Raw genomic sequence first — 15,009 nt, forward strand, 5'->3', positions numbered from 1 at the left:
TCCAAGGGTTCCCCTTAAACTTCCAGAGCAGATGGGGGGGTATATGAGGGGGAAGGGGAGGAAGTGATTGCCCAAGTGGAAGTCATTCTGCTTACACAATGCCTTTGTTGGATAGCACTGTTGAAAGACTTGTTTTGCCCGTGCATGAGAAACAAGAGTCAGCCTCTTCTTGTTTCTTTGAAATTATGTGATGTTACTTAAAACATAAGGATGCTCTGTGAAAATGTAGCTTGTCACAGACTTTAAACACAATCTGGAGAGAGCAAGTGCAGATGGCCAATAGAAGAAAGGAACACAAAAGAGAGACAGACATTAGCTTTACAATTAGAGGGGAGGGGGGGAACCCAAAGTAATAGACAAGAACGCAGAAAAATTTGAGAGTACAGATGTCATGACATTTATTAAGAGGCATGCTACAACTAGAGTTGTTAGAAAAAGAGTTAAGTATAGATACTCAAGTAATAATCAAATACACAAAACTTAAAAAGAAATGGAGCATCCGGCAGTGTACAGAAGTTCAAATTAACCATGCACTACGCAGTTAGAAAATAGGTTTCTTTAATATTTCAACTTCTTTGCATTTATAACATCAAGTCATCTCAACAACATGAAATCCTTTCCCCCCTCCAATTGCCACAAGCTGCTTAACAAACGAAAGCTGGTACTGTTGCTTATCAAAATATACAAGATAATTGATGTTTTTTTAAATATAAAAACCATTTTATACTTGTTCCCAAAAACCTTTTTTTTTTTTGACAGGTAAAAAATGTTGTTATAAATATTTACAGCATTTTCTTGTGTTAAGATGAATATTTTTACAAACTTAAAAAGGGATTTGTGAAGACATGAAAAGGGAATGTTTTGACTCTTGTAATTGCGCACCAATCTTTCTCTTAACACAGCACTCTCTCTCCATCAGCCTCTTGCCTTATGCCATTACATTTGGTTCGCTTTTCTCTTTCTTTTTTAAAAAAATCTGATTTCCCATTAAGTAGTCCATTCACCAATAACATTCATATAAAAGGCCACTTTACACCGAGTCTTTCAGGAAAAAAAATCGCTTGAGAAAGAGAGAGAACTGGCAAGATGTCTCAGTAAAACCAGAGCAGACAATCTTTGGTCATTGCAATGAGGTGACAAATCTGATACAACAATTTGCTTGGTCAGCAACTGTATTTTGAGACCGGGATGAGTTGTTTTCAGGAACAGGAGAATGAATTTGGGAAACAGCAAAAAACATGGTCAAAGAGAGATGAATCTAAGTACATCGCTGGTTAGACTTTTCACTATCATTCCTAATACTGCACATAGATCCAAGAATTGAAAATTCTACCAAAGCATGCACTCTTCATTTATAACTGAGGATTTCTGGATACAAGGATCCTCAATATTTAATAATGTCCCAGTTGCAAGCTACTGTGACAACCACGAGCCACATGCCTAGAGTTGAACATGAATTCCTGTGTGGTGCAACTTGGTTCATGTTATAATGATAGAAAGCAAAGGGATACTATAACCCAAATGAAACAGTTAGCAATTGACTGCACATATGGATAGTTCATGGGTCATTTGGTGTGTTTTTTTTACTATATAAATACACATTTTCTTGAAAACAATAGTATTTATTCTAAAGACTGAAAGAGATAGCAAGAAAATTACACAAGACTACTGAAGGCACATAAACTTTGGTCCCATATTGTTTTCTTCTTCGTAAAAACCCTGAAATTAAATCTTCGAAGTTTTAAATTTCTTCAAATAATTCCTAATTGTTAAGATTTGATTTAAAAATTAAGAACAGTCTCATATACCACAGACAGATAATTGCAAAGACAATTAGGAGTTAGTTTGCTTCAAGAAAATCTCTGTGCGACCTGAACAGTTTTCAGCACAACTGTTTTGAATCTGACAGTTTTGTTCAGAGTTACCAGTCCACAAAAAAAGTCAAGGCAAATAAAAATGGCTTTAATACAGTAAACTACGCAGCCCCTCTCCTTTGAAAATAGCAGTACATACTACATATAACAGGATGAAGACTGAAAGAGCACATCTCAGGTTTGTCATTCCCAGAAAAAAAGCCCATATCCAGCGGTCTCTCTCTTGGTCATAGTAAAAAGTGTAGCAGTTAGATAGGCCTGTTCACTGCAAAATTCGCACGCTCTGCTTTATTTTACAGCAACAAGATTCCACTGCACAATCTCTCCGTCTGGGAAAAAGAGGTGCCACATGGACAACTCAAGGCTACATTCGGAGATAAGATATAGGCACAACGAGCCCTCAATAAATTCTCCAAGCACAGAAATCGTGCAACTGGTGGGAGACACGAAAGGCAACCAAGTTTGGGGGCAAGGCTTAAAATGAACGTATCTTTGAAGTTCTGTAACTTGCAAAAAGTGTCTGGATGGGCTTAGTTGATTTAACGGTGCAATCAAAAATTTCATTAGAGTATTAAAAGCCCCTCTCCCCAGATTATCGTGGGGCTAAAAAGCAAAGACTGCAAGACATGAAGCCTTGTGACTATGCACTCTGGCCTTCCTGAGCCAGTTTTTCCTTCCAGTTTGCATCCAAAGCTAGCAGCAGTTTGTCTTTCGGTTGTGAAAGCTGTAATGGCTTAGTTTCTAGAAGTAAGAATCATAGGCAACTGTAGGTGACTAATCAGTTAAGTAACTTAAAATACCATTTTTAAATCTGGCCTCTCAACACCAAGGAGATTTAGGCTTGTTTATTTTATAAACCACATTGGCTCCTGTGGTGTTACATATCCCTTAATTTGATTCATTAGCATTTCTTTCTTACAATGAACGAAACTGCAAATCTTCCAATTGAGAAAAATATTTCCTTCGCCCAAAATGCTAAAAGGGAAGAACCTTTGCTGAGGTTGCATAATGAGCAAAAATATTTAAATGTTATTAAAAGTCAGCATTCTTCAAAGACTTCATTGGCCAAAGCCCTAAACACCTATCCCATACTCTACAGGTGACAGAAATGTCTGGCACACAGGTGACTGGGACACAAACAGGATTCAATCTGAAAGCAAGGGCCACTTGCAGCTTAAAATCACAACCGCTTTAGGGCGAGAGAAAATTCAGTTGATAATAGGAATGCTACAAAGATCCAAGTAAGTCTGGAAAAGTAAGTTACTCTGCACTAAACTTCTTGTCAAATATTTTTTCACAAAGGTATGCTAACAACATCCTCTTGAACACCTTAATCTTGCAGGACATTCACTGTAGATCTGCTAAATGGTGACAGACCAGATGCTAGCGTTCTGCAGCAAAAGAATAAAGGGGCCAGAAAGTGTCACCTTTGTGGGACTAAGTTTCTTTTGCTTTGATGGGGAGGGGGGAAATCAAGCTTAGCTATTGCTGCAAATGGAATTACTGTTTTAAATGCAAACAAAGTGTGTACTGTACTGCCATTTCTCATATTTGCACCTCATGGAAAAACAGTTACAAAAAGGAAATCAACCACCCAATCATTGAACACACATGCACTACAACCAAGATGATCAATACAGAATATAACATAATTATGACAAGACCACACAGAATATGTTGAGTATATGCAAAATAAAATTCAAAAAAAAGTTTGCCAGCATATAAACCGCACGCCCTACAACTCAAAGTAGTCGAGAAATGACTACTTACAACGACACGTTGTCTAGAAAGGGCATTTTCTAGGGACTAAGTGAAGCTGTCTTTCATGTTAGGATTAACCATTTACTTCTCTGTTAAGCATTATGAAGGTACGTTTTGTTTTTAGATTAGTTAAGTCAATAAATTAAATGCTTGCAATGTGTATTAGCATACATATAGGAAACTTCACAAAGCACACATGTGTGTGCGCGCACACACACACTAACACACACACACACACACACACACTCCCCACCCTTGATATTATACATGCTAATGCTCATTTCTCAGAACTTGTTTTCCCCCTACTTCAGGTACATTCATCAACTGCAATAACGTCCCCTTTGTAGCAGCATTAAACACATGGTGACCAAGATTAAAAGGTAACTTAGCAAATTATTCTAAAGAGGAGCCATACTGATTGGGGATATAAATCCAAAAAGCTATTTAATTTACACACCTAAATGGGCTGTCATCTTGAACATGCTTACTTGAAGTCATGGTTCCATGGAATGAAGGAGACCCATTTAGGCTGGATTTTGGGACCAATTGAATTGCATTGCTAAAAAAAGAAGATATTGGTATTCTAGGTGCTTTAAAATGCCATTTCCAAACAGCTGCAAAGCAGTGGTGGACTTCGAATATGGGATCAGTTATTACTGGACGTTAGTCTAGCGTTACACACACTCTTATCGGGTGACAAAATGAACACATTCATTTAATGTCCAAAGGTGATTTATCAGCCAGCTGACACAAATATAGCTATATAAGGTTGCAAAAATGTCTCACTGACTATCCTTTCATCCTACAGTGATGTTATCAAGAAGTTGACATCTCAAAGATAAGTTACCAAGTTACCATTTTAAAAGAAGCTTTCAAACAAGATCTAAAGCTATGGAATTCTTTTTGCTGACCAACAGCCAGTCTTCACAGAGCAATTTGACTTGCTAAAAAAAATAATCCAAAAGCAGAATGAGAGCTACAAATCATTACACTCCATTTCACTTCTTAAGTCTCTGTGTCCATCTTCAACACAATTTAAGGATTAATAACCCTTATACTTGAGAGGAATACCTTACAAAACAATGAAAAATTTCAGTAGACGTAACATCTTGAGACACCTCTAAAAACATTGTATTACAATCATAGAAATAATCTGTGTATGCCTAGATTTCACAAAAAAATAGTTAAGATTGCATCTCATCTTGCTCTCCAAAGAGGAGTGAACATTCAGTATTGAAGTTGTGATATTTATGGAGGAAAGCCAGTCCACATTTAGTACAGCAAGCAAGTACTGTTGGGTGAAAAGGAATCCTGAGGCAAAATATTCTCAAAGAGCCAATGGCTCTACAGGTTAGATATCATGCAGAAACTGGAGAACATTCTTTAAAACCCAACAGTGGTGTCACTCAACTGCAACCTCCAAAATATTGTGAGGCCTATAAGGATGTGCATTGAGTTATCTTTAGTCCCCCACCACCACCCCTGTACCAAAGCACCAAAAATCTGATTTGACTATTACTTATTAAAACATTTTTTTAAAATCACCAAGCGTTTAAAAACTAGGACAAAGGAAAAAAAATCTCACCAAGCCACAATACAGTTTAAAGATACTTCAGATAAAACTCTAACTATTGTATCATTATAAGCACATAATAAGGCACGTAAGAAATTAAGTAAATACACAGTAATTCTGATTTAAGTATTAGAGATTATAGTGGTACAAAAAACCCTTGAGGTTTAATTTTATATTTTTAAACAAGACCTTACCAAAAATAACCTTTCTAAAAATTTGTCAAACCATATGACAGACCTGAATTTTTTTCCTTATGAGTGTAAACATTTTTTTTTCTGAAAGAAATGTACAAAACTTGAAATCAGGACATATTTCTTCTTTCATTTTCTCCAAAATCTTATTACACAGCATTTCATAGTAATAAAAATTAGTGGTCTCTTACACCATGATTCAATACCTAGTTTAAAAATTCACTATGATCACATTAAAATAATTTACCTGTGTCACTTACACAATTTATTTGAAAAAATTTACTTTGCTCCATGGAAAAAGAAGGCACTGCCTTTCCTCCAATATGTTCAACAGGTACTGATTAAAATTCTTAGCTAAGGGGTCAAATAAATCCCCCACAGAACACTCTATGTGCTTAAAATAATCCACTATATCTATTTGAAAACATTATTTTCATAAGATAGTTTAACGGGGCACAGAAATGTTGTGTAACATTGTTTTGGAATAAAAACCAAAAAAATATGCCTCTGAAATCATTAAAAACAAAAGAGGGGCTTCTACTGAAAATGTTGCGTTATTAAATACTACAGAAGAAAATTTCGTGGAGGACTGTTAGCCATTTAAAGAGGAGAAGATATGAAAAATCATCCCTTGATTCATTTACTGTGTAAAGTAATACACATGAGCCACACAAGTTTAATGGTTTAAGGACGCAGCGTTGGTTTTGGCTACTCCAGTCTCTTGTCTGAATTTTACTGGTAATTGCGGGTAGAGTCTTAAAAAGCAAAAGGTCACAGAAGTGTCAGATTGTAGATTTGGAGAAGGAAACTCTGAGGTGATGGTTTTCCCCAAGGTCATGATTATGAAGCTCAATAAGAGCCTGGATCGCTTCTTCCACAGAGCCCAACTGGATGAGAGCCATTTTGCGGTCTTTTCTAAAAGTGAAAAGGAAAGTGTCAATCCCAACCACATCTTAAAGAGTTCCTCACTTCCCAAAATCTTAGTGCACTTTTAGAACTAAGTGTCAGGATAATGTCAGGCTCCGGGGACCCAGCTTCCTCCTCCCCTTTGGCCATAGATAAGCAGGACAAAGTGAAGAGTCCCTTACCATTTAAAGAGCCCTTAACGGCCACAGCAAAAGAACAAAGCATTCATTCTCGGAACAAAGGTGTTCCCAATTAAGGATTCCACCCACTTCCCCCCTAGTAACTCCCATCTTGCAAAGCGATCTCGCAACAATCATGGCTTTTTGTACAGCCACCTTATCAGGAACGTCCAACTCCCAAGAGAATGAGATCTACAGTGGTACCTCTGGTTGCGAAAACGCTCAACCTGAAGCAAACATAACATGAGGTATGACTGTATTCACAGTATAAAAAGACTGGCTGTGATCTACCCATGGCCATTGCCAGGCAAAGTTGTTGTGCTTTGGGGGGGGGGAGCCATAGTTGTTGAGCTTCTTCTTCTTTTCTTTAGGGCAGGCAAAGCTGTTAAGCTTCTTTTTTGTGGGGGGCAATCGCTAATGATCACACGATCGACCATGGACATCTCGTGATCAACCGGTAGATCACGATCGACCTGTTGGGACATGCCTGCTCCATGCCTGACCTTGGACTGATATGCTGAATACTTTCCAGCAAGAGAGAGTCTGTTAGCTCTCTCTCTTCCAGTTCTTCTTCACTTTGCTATTCACACCCCAGTTCATTCCAACTTTTGTCTTCAGAACTGTGCCCCTCTGCAAACCACTGTTCCAAATCTATATTGATCCACTGCTCCTGGGAAGCTTCAGGATCCTGGTCAGGAGCAGGGGGAGGGGGAGGGTCCCACCATTCCTCATCAGAGCAGCACTCCTCAGCTTGATCTCTGACAGATAATCAGTGAAACAGAACCACAAGACAATTCCAAACACACAGTATGATAGATATGGTGCAATCTGTAGGCATTTCATGTCTGGTCTTTTATTTGGCCTTCATCTCAAGAGATGAACACCAAGAAGCTCAGCCGCTAGCTGGTTAAGTCTCCCTTCCTTCCACACATTAGTTTTCCAGAACCTTGCTTAGTGCAAGATTATGCTGAACCAAAGACTTCCAGCTATAGCTTCTCAGCTTTCTTTACAGGAAATTATGTGTAAGAGAAAGGACCTATTTAAGTGGTGCAAGTTCATATAATTACATCCCTACCCCGGATTAAGTCCCAGTATTGAATTTCATGTTATTCCTTATTTTCCATCTGTATGTATGCAATGGATGAATTCCTTGCTTTAAAAAACTTAATTTACAGTGGATACTTACGGGAAGAATTTGAAGGCTTTCACAATACATCCAGTACCAGCAAAAAGATTCTTCAGGTCATCTACTGTGACAGAAGGTCTGTAATAGATTAAATCCTTCGTGTTAGCTAAATTTTCAGGTCTCGACAACAACAACAAAAACCACCACATTTTTTTATTTATGTCAAAATAAACTGGTTAGCTTTTAAGGTGTGTTGCTGTAACTTACTACCATGCCTACCTGTCCAGAAAACAGAGTTCAACAACACCCCTTTTGTCTTTTTCCCATTTCACAGACAATCTGGGTTTCTTATATTCTAGTAGCATCACAAATAAAGGGTAGGCAACCAACCTTTCTGGGCTCTTGTCCCCTCTTACGTGCAAATTTATCTGGCAGAATTTGTAATATTTTGTTTAACTTCAATTCCTCTGAATGATGTAACCTTCTTAGCTCTAACAGGTTGTAGGGCTGTCTTTTTATTATGTACTATTGCGGAAGAATGTGGGCTTGCTGTGTTTACTTTTTTCAGTGTTGAATATTTTCTTTAACCCTGCTTATACCATTAATATCCCACCCACTCCAGGGTGATTTGTAACTAAATAATACTCAAAAGCAGAGCCACTGAAATAAATAGACATACATAACTTAATTCCATTGTTTACAATGGATCTAACTCTGACTATGTCTAATGTAGGGTATCACCCACTATTAGGAATCTAAAATTCCCTTGAGCAATTAATCAGACATAATCCAGCACCAGTTTAGATCAGAGATTGAAAACCATTGCTATATAGAGAATTATGTAGTAGTAGTAATAATAATAATAATAATAATAATAATAATAATAATAATAATAATAATAATAATTTATTTATACCCCGCCCATCTGGCTGGTTCCCCCAGCCACTCTGGGTGGCTCCCAACTGAACATTAAAAACACAATACAACGTGTTTTAGACTACTTCAGAATTCTACTATTCTTTATGGCTCCACATAAATGTTTGAGATGCTCTTAAAATCCATGGAATTATTGCACAAGAAACTCCACCCAGGATGCAGACATTTACAGCTTCTGAAGCAACTCTTTAGCATCTCCTGATGCAAGCTGCTGGTGCTGGAACAAAAGAATTTATTTCGAGCCCATGAGCAAATGGCTTCTCTGAATATAGGCCATGGCCTACAAGTTGGCTTGTTTTATTGGTCATGTAAACAAAACCTGTAAGTCATGCAGCAGACTTTTACACAAGTGGTTTAGAGGAGCTGTCCTGCAATTCAGATGTGCCATGCTCTTTCTTGCCTCTCAAATCCAGTTGTTTGGGATTTCTCTCAATGCCAGCCCTGCCATTGGGCAAGGGATTTCTGATGTCATGGAAGGGCAGCAAATTGTTCTCCGTTTAAATTTATTATTGTTATATGATTGCAGAGTAGAAAAAGTCATTTGGGCTAGCCCTGTTCACATTTAGATACTTACGGAATGTTGGATAGGTGCAGAGTGGCAGATGGTGGAAAGATATTTTGGAAGTTCTTTGAGCCGGGTTTCTTGAAGCGATGCAAAGGGCTATTACTATAGTCCTTAGTCAAACCCTGATCCTCTTGTCCCTCACGAGGAAGCTGTACTGTCTGATGCTTTGAGAGTGTGACACGCAGCACCTTCCCATATAGTTTTTGTCCATTTAAGTGATTCATGGCTAGAAAAAGAAAGAGAACAGCTGGAACGCTACTCCACTGAATCTGTGCTTACAAAATGCTTGCCCCAGTTATCAAATAAGTGAGGAGTAGACACACTTCAACTCAGCTCTATTCACAGTCACAGTTGTACATTTCAAGAGTTCTGATTTGCAGACAGCGTCTGAAAGCACAGAATATTGCTACTCCAGCACATCTTTTATTTTCAGTCAAGCGTGTTTCCTACTACGACTGAATACCTCTTTCAAATTAATCGTGGACGCTTAAAATAATGGATCTAATCCATTTGGTCCCTTCTGCTTGCAAAAGGGCTTTTGATTCACAGCAGATCCCCTTAACGGAAGGTGGTGGACAGACTCATTTCCCCCTGAAAACCTGCTCAACAAGTTGGGGGAAACCCCCAGAATACAGGAGGTGACACAGAGGAAACAGCAAAAATCCCCTCTCCCTCCCATTAATGAAGACTCCAAAAGGAGTAGGTGCTCTTCAATCGGACCTATGCAAACTGTAACATGACACTGTTATTACCTAGTTGGGCTTGGGTTGCATCTGCCATCTGAACTAAGGCATTTTCCTTCTTATTAAACATGATTTTTACACGGTGGACATCACCATAAACACCTGCAAAAGCAAAACAAGTATTTTTCAACACACCTTATGCACCAATCTCATTCAAGTTATTGGCTACTATTTAACCAAGTAGATCCAATGGAACAAATGACCAAGACTAAGTTAGTTCTATTAATTTCAGTTTCTCTATTCCTAGTAAAACTTAATTGAATGCAACCCTTTATATGCAACACTGGAGTATCACGTCCATGTCATGCTAGGGATCATTTCAAAGAGAACATTAAAAAACACACACCAGGAAGCTGGTGAAGCTTGTTAGATATAGAGCCAGACATTGCACAAATATGATGAGTGTACTAAATACATACATCTTCCACATGAATGCATAGATCCAGAGTTTGTTTTATCCTAAGCTCAATTATTCCATCCTGAAGTAATCATTTACTTGGCCCAGTACATATATGTTTAAGAAGCACATAATGTGCATCTGATTATCAGTGTTTGCAACGAATACAGCTGAGAATGCAGCAAGAACTAGCAAAGAATCTAGACACGTATCCATTTACTAGTTACTGGGGAGACAGATTATTCTAAAACAGCAATGGGAACCTCAATCTAGGAGCAAAAATACAACCCAGCAGGCCTATTTGGCCCTTGTAACTGTCCCCAATGTGCCCCCTTTCCTCAGACCACACTCATCACTGCCCATACTTCTCACCCTCAAATTCTTTTGCATGACTGCATCCTCTGATAATGCCGCTTTCTTGTCTGGATGAATAATGCAGAGGGATGTATCAGTGTGTACAGAAAGTGGCCTTATGCACAAAGGTAAACTTTACATTTGTTGCCCTGCCCAGTTCTAACCTATCTATCACTGGCAAGTGGTCCTCAGAAGGTTGATGAGATTGAAATGCAGCCCTCAGGCTCCAAAAGCTTCCTCACTCCTGTTCTAAGATATAACTACTGCCTAACAGTTATCACCACATGTAGACAACTCCGTGGAATTTAAAAACAACACAATTTGAAAAACCAGTCCCTCAGCTAATATCTGTATTATTTTAATCTGGTGTTGTACACAAACCAACTTACCAAACAGAATAAAGAGTCCATCTGGTGTGATTGCCTGCAAAAAAAAAAAATCACAAGGCAATATTTTTTAACCAAGCATAATGTATTAAAAAGAAAAGGTGCGTCAATTATTTTAGGATTGCCAGAGAACCTTAACAGGTAGCAAGTGCATGAATAGATAGTGAAATACAATATTAGGCAAACCAAAGTGCTATTCTAAAGTAAAATTACTTCAAACATCCCTTGTCCCAGAATGTTTTTTACACACACACACGCATGCACGCACACACACACACACATCATGAAAAGTTATTTCAGTTATATTTTTCATTGATAATACTGGTTATTATCCAATCTCTAGTTTAGATTTTGGGTTAAGTGCCATAAGCTTAACTCCAAACTATGTTTACGTTATAAACTTTAGTACTACATATGAGGCTTACATCAGGATTGAGATTGCTAACAAGCAAAACGAAATTTCCGGGCATTCCAGTCATTCCTGGGATAGCCATTCGCCCAGTCATAGCAGAGGTGGTGATTGCAAGAGGACCAAGTGCACTGGGAACAGCTGAGACAGAGAGACCTGGAAAAGTCAAAATAGATCTCTAGAAATATTTCATAAGATGCACATGGCAGTTCAATTTTTATCTCTCATTTTAAAGCACAAGCTCAGAGCGAAACATACTATAATAAATGCTTCATAAATAAGCAAAGGCCTGCCATTTATTCCTCCTCACCTGGTTAAAGTACCACAAATAAATCTTTGCAGCCTATCTTGATAAGACAAACCGAAACTGTACCATCCCATTCTTACGGATTTTCCATTTCTTGATGAGTTAAGATTTATTTCAATACATTGGGGGTTTGAGTTCTCATACTTCCAGCTAGTTGTTAAATACAGGTACAAAAAGAACAGCCCCGCTACAATGATTCACTTTAACATGGCAAAAAAAAAACATTTTCCTGTCCAAAGATAGATGAATTCCCAAATGCCCCAAGCTCTCTAACTAAAATTAAGTGCAGAAAAGTATAAAAGACACTGCTTTCTGACAGTATCATGGCCTACATACACAAAGGCATGCTAGGTCCTTTGTCTACTCCAGTGCCCATTTTAATTAATTTGTTTAAACAAAAACAGACAGACCAATAACAGACAGGGTTTATGCATACTGAAAAGGACTTGCCTGCCTGAGGAAACCCAATGGCAGGAGCAAAACCAGCAGCCCCCGCATATGGTGAGGAGATGATACCTGGAGTGCCTAAAAAAGAGAAATTAAATTAGGGTGCAAGAGATTAACTGCTAGAGAAAACAGAAAGCAATTTCAATTCCTCTAAGGCTTGCTAAATTAACCTGGCACTTATTTCAGGGGTTGGATACACACATTCGGTGCTTTTAGTCACTTTAGAGCAGGCATCCCCAAACTCGGCCCTTCAGCTGCTTTGGGACTACAATTCCCATCATCCCTTACTGGTCCTGTTTGCTAGGGATGATGGGAGTCCCAAAACAGCTGGAGGGCCGAGTTTGGGGGTGCCTGCTGTAGAGCCTACATGTGTCTGTGCTGTACTTCAAGACGATACAGCAATCATGGGATCAATAGCAGCTGTGCCATTTGCACAACTCAGCTCACAAAGTGTGGCTGTAATCCTATACTCACTTACCTATGAGTAAGTGTATTTTATTATTATTAATTTAATTCATATACCACCTTTCATCTGAAGATCACAAGAGTGGCTTACACAGTATAAAGTTGTTGGAGGGTTTACTTCTGAGTAGATGTGTATAAGGTTGCGCCGCAAAATCCAAAATCTAGTGCAAGAATCAGCTTTGTACACCAGCCCTTTGTCTTATTATTTTTTTAAGTTTCATGACTTTATTTTCTGCATATTTATATACTGTCTGACTTTAAAAAATAAAACAAAACCCAAAGCTGTTTACAAAAAGAACAATGAAATTATCCGTAAAAACAGTTAGGAACAAAATATAATTAAAATCAACAATGCACTAAAAATAAGCTTAACAGGTGGTAGTGTTCCTTTTTGTCATATAGCAGTCCAAATCATGCTGTTCCTTTTCTGTGGCAGATTTGAAATTGTGATGAGGGAAGGAAAGAAAAATCTGACTATTATATATTTTCAGCCAAATCATAATAGTTTTCCCAGCTCTCACTACAAAGGGCAAAATCCAACAGCGAAATAACTTTGAATGTTTTGGTCAAACTATTGCTCTAAATTGAGGCATAATATAAAAAAGCTAGACGATAAATATTTGGGATTTATAATATGCAGAGATAGTCCTGATCAGAGAAACTCAAGCTACATTTCCTGAAGTATACTCACACACTTGAACTGTGATACTTAACCTAATTAGATGCAAATTGCTACATAAACAGCTGTAAATTGTCCTTCCAATCTAAACAGACTCAGCAGCTTCCATCACCCCTTATCTTTAGTGACAATATGGCAGTTACACAAATACAGCAAAAAGACCATATATTAAACACCTATAAGACATGGATTGGTACCATTCCTACTATTGGCAATATAGGTATTAATCATTTATTCACAATTCCGATTTCCATTGTAATTCATTATACATGCAACCAGCAACAAAGCACTTATTCAGTCAGACACAACCTGCATGAATACTGATACCAAACAAAGAAATACAATACCCACCATTTTTACCTAGATTAGCAAGAATTCTAGTATGCAAATACTGGTGGGCTGCCTTTCAATTTGTGGTGAAAAGCTGTCTATAAATATTGGAAATCTTGGATTAAATCTGTTGATGTTGCAAATGATATTGTCCCCCCACCCCCCTGGAACTGCTTATATTATTAGCTATTAGTTTTAAAGATTGTATTTTATTGCTATACATTGTCTGTTGTACTATATTATGCTGGTAACCGCTCTAAGTTCCTTTGTTTAATGAAGGGCAGTCTAGAAAATTGGTACATAAAATAAACACACACAGAGAAATGAAGCGTTCTTACCAAAGGCAGCAGCCATAGTGGGATCAAGGGAAGGCTGTCCATCACCTGAAGGAAGGTCTAAACGGGTAAAGTCTCTGCTTTTATCATTGTTGTATTTTACATTAAGGCTTGTTAGCTTGGAGAAATCAATACGAAGAGTGCAGCAAGCATTGTAGATATTCTGACCGTCTAGAGCCTGTAAAGATGACAGAAGAGCTGACTTGAGTTTATGAAGTCCTAATCTTTTACAATACTGATATATGCAAGATAATCCTTTTAGCAATCTTGAACATGCTTTGGGTAGAGCAGAAGGGGCAAGCAGCTAGTGAACATTTCTTGTGCCATTCCTCCATGTTTTTCCAAGTCCATTCTCTAATATTCACTACAGTCTTAAAGAACGGCATCATTCATACAGTTCCTTACAATATTACCACCACACGCCATCAAGGTAAGCAGCACACACATCCAAATGCTGTAAGCATTTTGTTTTATTATCTGCATTGGTCAAGCTTATGGTGTATCATTAATGCTTTTCCAATTAACTCTAATTGGAAGTTATGGTTACCTGTAAGTTATGGTTGCCAGTCATACTTTATGACAGTTGCAAAGGATGACTGTTCTGTCATTTCTTAACATGCAAAGAAGAGATTTTTACAACTATGCCCATCCACCCCTACGTTAACTATCTGGGCCCTTTATGCAAGATCTTTTGGGTGGACAAGGTAATATTCATTCATTCATTCAGCCTTTATTGGCATAGTTTAGACAGTAAAATCATTTTTTAAAAAAAAACAAAAAACACCCACCATCCATAAAACATTAGTAATCCAGACATATTGAACACATAAAACATATAAAAGATTCGGAAGACACCATTAAATAAAGTAGTTTTAAATTTGACTTTAAAAATCTTGACTAAATATCTAGAAACAAAGCCTGCTATGACAGGTTTGTGTAGACAATCACTCAATCACTGCACCGGTATGTGCCACAAATGTATATTGGTATGGACCTCCTTTAGCAACTCCAAATGGGATACTAGTGACACAAAACACTGGAAAATT

At 37.9% G+C, this 15,009-nt stretch overlaps 1 protein-coding gene across 1 annotated transcript in view; it reads right to left on the bottom strand.

Moving 5' to 3' along the window:
* Positions 1-541: 541 nt before the first annotated feature.
* Positions 542-15,009, bottom strand: part of PTBP3 (polypyrimidine tract binding protein 3) — a 45,401-nt gene continuing 30,933 nt past the window's right edge. The window contains exons 8-15 of the mRNA XM_082205317.1: positions 13,967-14,141; positions 12,144-12,232; positions 11,417-11,557; positions 10,995-11,028; positions 9,864-9,956; positions 9,121-9,337; positions 7,671-7,748; positions 542-6,314 (exon numbers count right to left, since the gene is read on the bottom strand). Of these exons, the coding sequence (XP_082061443.1) occupies positions 6,182-6,314; positions 7,671-7,748; positions 9,121-9,337; positions 9,864-9,956; positions 10,995-11,028; positions 11,417-11,557; positions 12,144-12,232; positions 13,967-14,141 (960 nt within the window). The 3' untranslated portion in view covers positions 542-6,181. The remainder of the gene's footprint in view (positions 6,315-7,670; positions 7,749-9,120; positions 9,338-9,863; positions 9,957-10,994; positions 11,029-11,416; positions 11,558-12,143; positions 12,233-13,966; positions 14,142-15,009) is intronic.

This window comes from Podarcis vaucheri, assembly GCF_965113315.1.
Source record: "Podarcis vaucheri genome assembly, chromosome: 17".
Classification (NCBI taxonomy): Eukaryota; Metazoa; Chordata; class Lepidosauria; order Squamata; family Lacertidae; genus Podarcis; species Podarcis vaucheri.